A 12,201-nucleotide genomic window follows, 5' to 3' on the forward strand; every position below is an offset into this window, starting at 1 on the left:
ATCCATAGGCTGGTGATCCTAAATTTATGTCTCCAGCTCTCCTTCTCTTACCTCTGGTCCCTGGACGTACTATCACAACTGCTTACTCACCATTCTCTCTTAATACATCCAGTACACATGTCAGACGCTTCCTTCCCAACCTTCCCTTTGAAATGCTGATTTCTCATCTAATCTTGTTCTCAATTAATACCACTACTAGCTACCCACTTGCTCAATCCCAAATCCCCTTCCTTCTTTCCTACATTATCAGCAAGTCCTATCAGTTCTAAATTCAAAATGTATCCAGAATTCATCCAGTTTTCCCCATCTTTATGGCTGCTACCCTGATCAAAGCCATTTCATTTCTCACCTCGGTCCATGCAGTAACCTTGCAACTACTCCCTGCCTGTGCTTTTGCCCTGCTGTCCAATCCACTATCTACACAGTAGCCGGAGTGAATATTTTGAATTCTAAGTTAAGCCACATGCATTCCCTGGTTCAAAACCCACAGTGCTATCCCCCTGTACTGTGAATGATGTCCACGCTCTTTACTCTGTCCACAAGGTCTCTGCCTAGCTCTCAGACTACAGCTCCTGCCAGTGCCTTCCTTGCTCCCTCTCCTCTGGTCACACAGGCCCTTCTGTTACCAAACACAGCAAGCTTGTCCCGCCCCACTTTGGGGCCTTTATAGTTGCCATTTTGTCTCCCTAAGGATCCTTCCCCCATGTCTTCATATGGCTCACCCCTCAGTTCATTCAAGTCTCTGGTCAGATAGCGTCACCTCTGTGAAGCCTTTCCTGACCACCCACTCCACCTTTCTTCCAGATTCCTCTATTACGTCATCTTATTTCTTTCCTTTTGAAGGTATCTTGTTCTTTATTGTCTTTCTCTAGCCATTTGAGTGCAAGCCCTGTGAGGGCATTGGTCTGATCTGTCTTGTTCTTTGCTGGTACTATCCTACCTAGAGCAGAATCTGACCCATAGTAGATAGATACTCAAAGAACTGTTGGATGGCTGGGTAGGAGGGGAGGGTGAACAAACGCTTGTTGAGTTCTGTTTGGACTGTTAATATGTTGGTTCTTCTGGGGCATCTCAGAATTGAGCCTTTATACAGAGGTCTTTCCCATCTCGACTGATTGTACTTAAGAATGCCTTTACGCGTCCCCCTCTCTTCCTGCCAATAAATCTGTTTTAGGGCTGAAAGTTTGAATTCCCAAATAGCAGATGGATGATCCTCTCTTTCTTTCTCCCTGCCATTAGCCATGCAGTCACACCTTAAGTTGTATTTTGTGCAGGAGCCAAGATGAGATTTTGGCAGATAGTCAGTGCATTTGCTCATCCGTCAGACCTGTGGAGTGTGGTGCTGGATTAGGAACGAGAGATTGAAGCTAGAAATTGAGTCCTGCTGGCTTCCCTCTCAGTAGTAGCAGTCTGCTTTTGCTTTTCTGCTCTCTCCCAGTCTGTCTGTTGATTTTTAACATCATCTTCTGCCAGTCATTAATCCTATTAAAACTGCTGGTGAGATTAAGGCGGGGGTGGTGTCAGTCAATTTCACTTCCTCATCTTCAGAAGGGAGTTGAGAGATGACAAATTGTGAAGCCGCCTTGGTCTGATCACCAGCTTTAAATATGATGCCTTACAGTCTACTTGTCCTTGAGTCATGTGGGACTTCAGTGTTTTGGGGTCCACTTATGAGTTTCTGTTTAATATCTGATGAAGTAGGGATGAACCCAGGAAATGACCCCTTTGCTTTTTGTTTTCTTCTCTCTGTTTTGTACAAATCAGGAGGTTCATCAAGAACGGATTGCATTGGAAAACCAATTGGAACAACTTCGTCCAGTCACTGTGTTGTAATCCCCAAGATTCAAGTAACAGTGGGCGACTTTTTCTGCCAAGATCTTTCCTTTGAATGTTTCAACCCAACTACTTGTCATAGATGTCCAAGACTGTGTGAAAAGCTGTGAGCGGCAGAATATAATCCATATTTCCTTTTCTCTTGTAGTTCACTTGTACCTTTTACTCTGGTGGAAAAAATACAACCAGTTACCACACTTGAAATTGTAATTATCAGTGGAATTTATCTCACATTCTTAAATACTTCCTCAAGTTGTTAGATGTTTCTCCTTACCAAAAACCAATCTTCTAGCAAATGAAAACAAGTTAGAGCATTATTTATTTAAAGAATTTATGATTTGTATAAAACCTCATAACCTAGTACCTTCAGGATGCTTGTTTTATTTTTGTATGTATATCAAATACAGTAGGTTGGTTTCCTGAATAATTGGGATTCCAACTGGATAGTCTTTGGCATGATGATAATAAAAACAAAAACTAAAACAAGAGCATCAGATTTAGACTGGCGCTGTGCCCTCTGCCACCATATGCCAAAACTGCTTCTTAGTGCCATTTTGACATTATATCTAGCTATAAATAATACATAACTATTGTTTTCCGTTGGATGGCAGAGATTTATTGGGTCTTTGCACCTCTGTAAAGTGGAAGTTTTGTCAGTGATCTATTTAACTTGGCCCAGCCAGGCCATCAGCTCACAGAACTCAGTCCTTTCATGTAAATTTTTGTGCAAGAGCAATCTGCTTTTTTAACTGCCTCACCCGCTTAAATTGAACAAATAGTTGCCAGATCTCTACTTTTATCCTGCATGGGATAACATACCTGTAAATGCATGTATTTGGAAACCGCCTGTCCGATGCAAAAGGCTGAAGAGATTGTTTGGACTGATAAATATTTGTTGCTTGAACCCAGGTATTCAACCTGGGGAATAAGGGGAACTGGTTGTTACTAGCACTCCAACAACTCTGGGAGTTATTTCTGTCCCTGTTATTTTAACCTGAATTGTGATTGTATTGAGTACAAAGAAATAATGAAAGAAACCCCATCTTCACTCTGGGGGTACAACTGTTCGTTCTGTGTGAAGTGCACCCTGGGGAAGTGATTGGTTTATGTACAGCCCAGCGGAGCCCAGCTGACTCCAGCGTGTGTGATGTAAAACCATGAGCTCAAATTGCAGAAGCCAGCATGCTGTAGAAACTTTGATCACCTGCTCCCCCTGAAAGCTCAAGTTCAAAGTGGGAATCGATCGACCCTCACAGGGGTCAGGGCATGCCTGCTTTAACATCACTTTGAGAGACTGATTATAAGAAATACCGTCTCTTGTGCATTTTACTAATTTACCCATTCTTAGAGTAGACGGGTGGGGTGTGCCTACGGTCCTTTCTGAAGTGCTTTAGGATGGGTTTGCGGTATGTGGGATCAAGCCTCCGGTTTCAGTAGGTTGACGGCTCTTAGAATAAGTGGGTGTTTATTTAATGCTTCCTTATTTTACTTGCCAGCTTTATCAATAGCTTAATAACAGAAGAGAAAGGCTCAAACAGATGATGTTTTCCCGAAGAAAAATAAGTTGGTGGTTCTATTCTGTGTGTATTAAAGGATGATTTGGAATCGATTTGATTTTGAAAATCAAAAAGTTGAACTGTTTCTCTGTTCTCCCTTTCCTTCCCTTTTGGTTGCCTTTTCTGCCCCTCGGGGAGGGGTTTGGAGTCATTTAAAACCCTTCCTAAGATTATAAATGGGCGGTGCAAATTTTTTAGATAACCTCCTTTCCCATGTTCTGAGACCTGGGGGCTGTAAGGAATTTTATCAAGTGTCCTCGTTGCACACATTTGACAGCATGATTACCGTTTGTTATGTTCCACCCAGGAAAGACTGACATTGGCACTTCATCTCATAATCTTCCAGGACATACACACTCACTCGAGGTAGCGCCGCATAGCCATTGAGCAGGCACACAAATGAAAGAATGTTAGTCACTATTCTACATTTAAGAAATATTGAGATGTTTTTCCCCAATCAGTCCATGCCGCAGTGAGACAAATTAGGATGTTCGGGTTTTGTTTACTTGGCTTGGTTTTCATTAAAGGAACAAACTCGCGTTGGACAGTTAAAGCCCCATGAGTCACATAGCGTCACCCGTATTTTAAGATGAGCGCCGCGTTAAAGCCCACATCAGTAATGTCTGTGCCCAGCTTTCTTGACTGCACTTAACAGTGACCACAGTTTATTAGTTGCTCAGAAGTGGATTTTAAAAGAGAAAACAAGTACACACTATTATGATTACCCGACTAGTGCTCATCTTCTGTTCCTCTGTTTTCTTAGGATGTGCACTTTTAATGTAGGACTATAACTCCTGTTAATGTTCCTGTGAGCCCTTAATGTGACTTGTAGGAAGGCTGAGTTGGTGAAGTCACCGTTAGCCCTCTTCTATAAAACCACTCCCAAAATGGACCTGCTCGTTGGGCAGAATTCAATGGACAGAAGGTCGGTGTTGACCCCCTTCCGTGGAGGTTTAATAAGCTGCTTGTTGAGTGGTCCTCCTCCATAGGGTCCTGGTGCCCCAAAGCGGGAAGCGCAGCAGGAATTGACAGCAGGCTTCCAGGTACCCTCATGTGCCTTGCATGTGGCCTACTGCTTTTGCCTCCTCCCTGTCCATTAGATATGAAGCCAAAGCAGAAGGTGGATATCTGGAATGGAAGTGCATGTTGTGATCAAGGCAGATACTTGCATTCGCTTTAGTTGGACAGATCTAACCGCTTTATAAATATTAGAGAGGGGCTTCGGGCCTGATCGGGAGAGGAGACATCTTGGCTGGAAGCCCATTTTACTCTCATTGGAGAATGGGATGTCCGAGCGGAGAGGACTTGGACCCGTCTCCTGCAGTTTGCTCTTGGGGAAGCCACACTTTCTAGCCTGAGAATCCATAGAAGGAGGTAACTAGTGGCAGAGCTGGGATGCCAGCTGATCTTAGGGATTCTAAGTCAAGTCCTCCAGCCTCTAGCAATACTAAAAATAGATTAGAAGGGTTTCTTCTATTTACCATGTTGAATTTTATTTACTTAGTAAGTTTTAAAGTATGAAAACACGTTTCAGTGAGTTTTAGATCTAGATATTCCCCTTAGATTGAAGCAAAAAATGAAATTTGAAGGGAAAGAGTATGATTGAACTATTTGTTCTTCTGAACACCTCACCTTTCATGATGCAATAAATTACTCTGAGTTTCTTGGCAGAACTTTTGACAGCTGTTGCTTTGAATGGATTCCATTCCTGTATTCCTTATGGGAGTTTGTTTTTAAAATAGACTACTGCGATTGAAATGAATTCAATATGTAGTAAGTTACAGTTTTCTTCGCTGTATCTTCAGTTATGTGGGTTGCAAATGTTCGATTTCAGCATATTTTAGGGGGAGTAGTAAAAAACACGAATTGTCCTCTGATTTCCTACCAATGTCTGAACTATCATAAAGCACTCTTCATATGTGACTTGATTCTATAGTCTGTTTATAAATGATAATTTGTTTCTTAAACGATCTCACAACCATGGTAATAAGAGATGTGCACTCAGAAGATCAATAAGAAAATAACCTGGAACGGATGTTTTTCTTGCAATTAAGACAGGCATTTACAAAAGTCTTCTCCTAAGCAGTAGTTGGAAAGGTCTCAGTTACAGTATAACACCTAACAGCTAAAAACATTTGTTCAAAACAAACTTCAGTCACACCTCCTGACTAGACATCACCAAAGGAATGTGATTTTAAAAGTATGAAAAAAAAGAATTTCAAATATCAGAGCGACCAGATCTTCCCATATTATTGACAAGTAGGGCTTAGTAGGTTGTGGTTTGAACATTATGAAGGTGAACAGAATGTAGTATCAGTTGAAAGGTCTTTTTCTCCTCTCGTTAAGTAAAGCAGAGGTGACTTTGGTTTCCCTTTCCAACCGGCTTACTCCCTTTTAAGTGTACTCTTTTAAAACTTCGATTTCCAAGGATCTTTTGAATTTACACGTTAGCTATGGGTGTTTTATTATGTTCTTTTTTTGCATCATGACTTGATGTGGTTCATGTTCCCTAGTAAGGGGTGGGGATTTGGGTTTTTGGAATTCCGAGGCGGCATCTTGTCTTTAGGCACAGGCTAAGGGCTACTGCTCGCCAGTACCAGCGGCTCGGCCATGGGCGGCAGTGTGCATGTGAGTCTTGCTCTATGAGCCACCCTGCTTTGCTTGTTTGCAATGAGAAATGCATCTAGTTTTGCGACCCCTCCAAGAGCAAAAGAACAGACATGGGGGACCGGACTTCAAAAGCCGCGCATAGTCAGTCCGGGGGCTGCTGCCCTCCTCCAAGATCGGCCTTCAGAGATTGCCTTACAAGTGCTCCCTGGAACAGCCAGTGTGTTACTGCGAGCAAGACATCCCAGGCACATGGCTCCTGTTAGGCTTATATAGTTATTTTCTGCATTTGCCGACATACATGATGACGAAAGAAACTTTTCTAAAAGGCATCGCGGGGTTTCGGTTGAGAGGACTTGTTCTACTTACAGAAACCTACTCTGTTCTTAATAATGGGAAAGTGTTTTTGTGTTTTGTGAGTTTTCCTGTCTTGCTCTAAGCTAAGTTCACGGCTGTGGGAAGCTGGAGAAAATGGGCTCATGACTCTGGAGACCAGAGAACGGGGACTTTTAAGAGGGCTTGAATTGGAATTCGAGGGCAAGTTTGACACTAGGGAAATTCAGGGGCCAGTTCCGGCCTACTCCAGTACTCTGTTGCCTGACAGGACTGGACCCTAAAGGGCCTTCCCAGAGCTCTGGAGCTCTGCCCTCGGAATGGTGCAGCTGATGCAAGAGCCCCATCGCATGGTGACTGGATCAGCCGAGTTGTGTTGTTTTCATTTTGTTTTAAGGCAGCTTGTGTGAGGGCTTCAACTGTACCCATCTTGGGAACTGGGCGTTCCCTTTTCTTCGGCATTCTGCCATTCTGTTTGTCTTCAGCACAGATATGTTCCAGAAAGCCAGAGACAGGAAGAGCCGTGTTAGTCTTCATGACAGTGGGCCGGGAGAGAGAATGAGCTGATGGTCTATTTTAACCTCGAGAGTAAGAGTGTGTATTTTGTCACTGCAGGTACATTGAACAGTAAAATGAGTAACAGCAGAGTATATATATATTTGATGCCTTCTGTCTCCTCATGATAATGTGCTAACAAGTTGTGTTAGCAATTTACTTAGCCAGAGTTTTGTTCATTTGCTAGGCCTTGGGAACATAAAGTATATTGGTCTTAAGCATAAATAAATATAGGGTAACCTATATTTGGATTGTGACTTCTAGACTCAAACTAACCTTACTGCCTCTTTTTCACACTTGTTGGAAAGTCTGTGAAGAACATAGTAGGTTAAAAATCTCCAACTTTGGAAAATGTACATGATGTGAAACTGGGGTGCTATGTTAAAAATAAATGTACGATAACTAAGTGTTTTTATGGAGTCTTGGTGTCGATGTATTGTGGCCTGCATTTGGTTTTGTGCATTTAATGGAAGTGCTGTGGGAAAAGAGTTGGAGGTCTTCCCAATCAAGTCTGAGATTTGATTATTTTTACCTCCTGGTGATCTGAGCTAGGTCCTTAAATATCTGGACACGGTGAACACTGGGTGATCATGGGCTATCTTGCCTAACTCACAGTGCATTTTAAAGATCTCCTGCATTGAAAACTTGGCTTAATGTGGGGTCCAGGTTATTTGCTTCATCCTGTCAGTATTCTTTTTGTTCGAAAATGTTCCCAGCATCCTATCCTTAGCTAGAGTAGGGGTGAAGTGGGGGAGAGGTCAAGGAGAGTGGGCTTGAAAGCCCGACCCAGTAATCTGGCTGATCCCAGTTGCAGTTTCTTACCTTCAGGATTTGAATCATTTGGGGCACCTGGGTGGCTCGGTTGGTTAAGTGCCTGACTCGATTAAAGCTCAGGTCATGATTTCCTGGATTGAGAGATCAAGCCCCAAGCTGGGCTCTGTGCTGACAGCATGGTGCCTTCTGGAGATTCTCTCTCTCCCCCTCTCTCTCTGCCCCTCCCCTGTTTGTGTGCACGTGCACTGTCTCTCAAAATAATGAAATGAAATAAAATTTGAATAATTTTAGGAGTCTACCATTGTCCTATCAGCTGGGAGTTTTATTCTGCTTTGTGAATGCAAATGGTGGGCTACACATGGGATATTTCTAATCTATGAGTTCTAAATACCAAAAACACTCTGCAAAAAAATCATCCATGATTTGGCTCGTAAGCTTGGACACTGGAGGTCACCTGACCCTGGCCTTTTCCAAGCACTGGTGAAAGTCACTGTGTCCCTCACTTTAGAGATAAAAGACATCTGAGATCATCTAGGCAAGTGGTTCCCAAAATGTGGTCCCCGGACTGGCGATATCCTCATCTTTAGGGAACTTACACTGGAGAACAATTGAATCAGGGACTCTGGGTGTGAGCCTGGCAGTGTTTGTGTTAACAAGCCCTCCATGTGATACTGATGCTCACTAAAATTGAACTCCTGGTATAGCTAACTTCATTTTACAGCTGAAGAAAGTGGTGCAGAGAGACAACGTGGATTCATCCCGGTCTCAGTTAATTGACAGCAAAGGATCAAAATGTTCCCAGGGCAGACTTTCTTCTGTGCTACAGCATCCAGTCATGAGTTTGTTCCCTCTCCTGACCTTCTCCCCACGGATACTTGCTGGGTATCAAGGACTATGTTGGGAGCTGGAAGTGAGACCAACAGTACAGGATCCCTTCCCTCAAGGAGCTCATAGACACTGACAAAGGAATTGTAGTGCAGTGTGGGACAGTTACTAAGAAGTACGAGGGTAGGCTGACTGCTATAACAACCCCAGGAGTTGAGTGGCTTGACACAGTGGAAGTGTATTTCTCCCCTTACAGTGCAGAGTGGATGTTTTTAGTTGCATCCTTTTCTCTGTGGTTATGCAGGGACCCAGACTCCTTTCACATGCACTTTGGTCTTCCTATAGGGCTAAAGAGTTTTCTCCTTTTAGCCAGTGTGTGGAGAAAAAAAAGACACTGTAGAGAGGATACAATTTCTCTTCACAGAAATGGTATGCATCACTTCTCTTCATACTTCATTTCCCAGAGCTCAGATGACAACAGTTAGCTGCAATGGAGACTGGGAAATGTGGTCTAACTGTCCGCTCAGAAGGAAAAAGTTGTGGTGAGCACATGATGCACGAGAAGACACAAGGCCAGGTTGCTCTGAGAACCCGCAGTATGTTGGTGGGAGGGGGCATCTAATTCAGACTGTGGGGAGCCAGGAGAGGGCTTCACAGAAGAGTCTTAAAAGAGGGATGGGCATTAACTAAGAAAAAGAGGGTGTTCCAGGCAGAGGGAGCAGACCTGTGTACGTTAAGGCAAGGCTGGGTAAGAATATGGTGTCTTCTGGGAACTGCCGAAGATTCTCCTCTGGATGGAGGAGCCCGTGGAGCACGGAGGGGAGGAGGAAGTGGCAAGAGTTGGCCACAGGGCTGGATGGGAAGGCCTTGCACATCATGAGAAGGCATAAAGCATCCTGAAATTGCAGCCTCTTTCAAGATTTAAGCACAAAGGCATGAAGTCACTTCACTAATACTTAAGGAGTGATTTGTGTTCTTCCAGTTTTTTCTACCCCCTAGAAAGGAAATGCTTCACTGGAAGATTGTAAACTAGTGTTTCTGACATGAACCAAACCTGTTAGTTTGATGTGTTACACGTCTTCTGGCACGTGTTTGGATAAAGGGCCAAAGCCCAGAACTCTGGGGACTAAACCCTGCTAGGCAGGAGTTCTTTGCATGACACAAGACTTTTTCCATCCTCAGTTCTTTCTTTTTGGGGGAGATAACAGCCTCTGAGATGACCGAGAGGTACAGGCTCTTTTTTTTTCTTTTTCTTTTCTTTTTTTTCTTTCTTGTTTTGGCAAGAAGGCACATCAAAATGCAGAAATGGAGAATTTGGAAATGAAGCCAAAATACCGATTCCTTTGGACATGAGTTCTCATTTGAATTTGTTTAATAATTCTGAAAATCCCTGAGTCTGGGGGAGAAATACACCGAAGTATAGCATCTCTGCGGCAAACTCCAACTTCAAAGAGTACTGCCATATCGGTTTTCAAATAGGTGTTTGGGAAGTGCAGACATTGGTGTTGGAAGGTATCTAAGTGATCTTCTCATTGCATTTGTCTTTCAATCGTGTGTGTGTGTGTGTGTATAAAACAATACTAACCACAGTAATTGTTTTGAACGTTGACCAACAGAATATTTTTTATCTTTAACCAGTGTCTAAATATTAGAATCACTGGCACATTGGTGAAAATAAAAGACTGACTTGTAGTCTATTTTATTATTGTTTTCTTTAAACTTTCTGTAGAGAATGCACCCCATTTTCTTGGACCTGGGGCAGACCACTCCTGCCCGAGATACACATGGAACAGAGTGCACGCCTCCACCCTGGATTAGACTTACTCAAAGCTACAAGGCTGAAGGAAAGCCAAGGGGAAGAAAGATAATGCTTGGGGAATGGAACAAAGGAAAGTGAAGCAAATTAAATACAGATACAGAGAATTGTGATGTAGGACCTTTGAAATGTAAATTAAATTGGCCTGAACCTCAACCCATGTGTGGCAAGAACCTGCATCTCAGTCTTTCTGGAGATTTTGAGATGCAGAGGTAATGGTAGAGGAACTGATGCTTTTGTCCTAGTCACTTCTGGCCCTGATACATTTCCTAGGAATTAGTTTGATAGATGGGCCATTATTTCCCTGCAAGATACCACTTACACGAGGCATTTGTGTGTATGTGTTTGGAAGGTGGGGTGGAGTGGGAAAGGGGCAGAATGTATAGAGTGTAGTTTATGTCCAGGGCCTCCACAGCTCGCACTTCCAGGGGACATTGTTCACATTGTGTTCTATGTGAAAGATGCCCCTTGCGGTTTGTGATGTGGCTGACCTGTTCACAGCCCTGTGCTGCACGGTCCCCTCTCTTAGTGTTCCCCTCTCTGTCTCTGTAGATGTGTTCTGCTTCTGCTAGTGGAGGGAAGGTGGGAGCTGTGGGGGTCCTGCCAGTATTTCTGTTCTAACTTGCCCAGACCCCCACTACAGATCTCTTTTCTCCCCTTCCTGTTTCTACTCGAAGTCTGATCCCGTAGGTCTCAACTGGGTGCAATTCTGCCTCTGACCCCAGGGAACATCCGGCCATGTCTAGAAACACTTTTGGTTGTCACAACTTGGGAGGGCATCTGGTGAGAAGACAGGGATGCTGCTAACCATCCTACAATGCATAGCACGAGTCCCACCACAAAGACTGCTCTGGCCCTCAAAGTAGTGACCATGGAGGAGCCCCTCAGGCTTCCTTCATTTTCTCCTCAATTATTGAGAGCAATGTAGCCTTCACCCCATCACTGCCAGGGACACCCCTTCAAACGGTCAGATCTACATCAACAGGCTCTGTTGATGTAAAGTTAAATCCGTTAAGTTAAATCCCTCCAGGTTCCGGGCAGCAGTGTAAATTAGTGAAGTGAGTTGGGAGGAAGATGAGAAGTGTGCTGGCCCATCCGTCTCAGTGGTAGGGACCAGTAGGCAGGGACTGTGACCAATTGGACCTTACTCCATCTACAAGGGCACGTGTAGATTATTGTCAGGCTCCTGTGTTGCTAGATTACTGATTGCTTGAGAAGCCCAGTGTCTCCTCTCCCTCACCCCTCAGAAGGTCTGTTTTGCATTACTTTTTCATTGAGGCGTAATGTACATGCACCAATGTTAAGTGTTCGCCCCAATGAATAGTCAAGATAATCTTGAAGAAGAACAGAGTTGGAGGGCTTACACTACTAGATTTCAAGACTTGCTATAAAGCCGCAGTAATTAAGAGTGTGGTATTCTTGCAAATGTTGGAGAAACGGTCCACAGTACAGAATAGGGATCCCAGAAACACATCCACACATATATAATCCCTTGATTTACAATAAATATGTTGCCATCATTTGGTGGGGGAAAAAGATGGTCTTTTCAATAAATGGTGCTAGAGCAGTTAGATATCCACATGGAAAAAAATGAACCTGGATCCCTACCATGCACAAACATTAATTCAGTATGGGTCGTAGATCTAAATGTGAAAGGTAAAACAAGAAGTCTTCTAGAATAAAGCATAGGATAATATCTTCATGAATTTCATAAAGATTTTTTTGTAAATGGTGCATACAGAGAACCACAAAGGAAAAGATTGATAAGTTGGATTTCATTAAAATTAGGAACTTCTGTTTATCAAAATTCACAACTAAGAGAGTTTTGGCAGACTGCAGCACAGTAGAACTTACTTGCAATACATCTGTCAAAGGGTTCTTGCCTATTTTTTAATATGTTGG

At 43.3% G+C, this 12,201-nt stretch overlaps 1 protein-coding gene across 12 annotated transcripts in view; it reads left to right on the forward strand.

Moving 5' to 3' along the window:
- Positions 1-12,201, forward strand: part of REPS2 (RALBP1 associated Eps domain containing 2) — a 353,324-nt gene that overhangs the window by 209,092 nt on the left and 132,031 nt on the right. For 9 of the 12 annotated variants that reach the window (XM_027054716.2, XM_027054719.2, XM_027054721.2 and 6 more), the window contains one exon: positions 1,765-2,079. The exons of 2 other annotated variants lie outside the window; for them this stretch is intronic. In XM_027054716.2, the coding sequence (XP_026910517.1) occupies positions 1,765-1,833 (69 nt within the window). In that variant the 3' untranslated portion in view covers positions 1,834-2,079. Of the gene's footprint in view, positions 1-1,764; positions 2,080-8,947; positions 10,047-12,201 lie in introns of those variants that run through there. One more of the 12 variants, XM_053202118.1, reaches the window with a different exon arrangement.

This window comes from Acinonyx jubatus, chromosome X (genome assembly GCF_027475565.1).
Source record: "Acinonyx jubatus isolate Ajub_Pintada_27869175 chromosome X, VMU_Ajub_asm_v1.0, whole genome shotgun sequence".
NCBI classification, from domain to species: Eukaryota; Metazoa; Chordata; class Mammalia; order Carnivora; family Felidae; genus Acinonyx; species Acinonyx jubatus.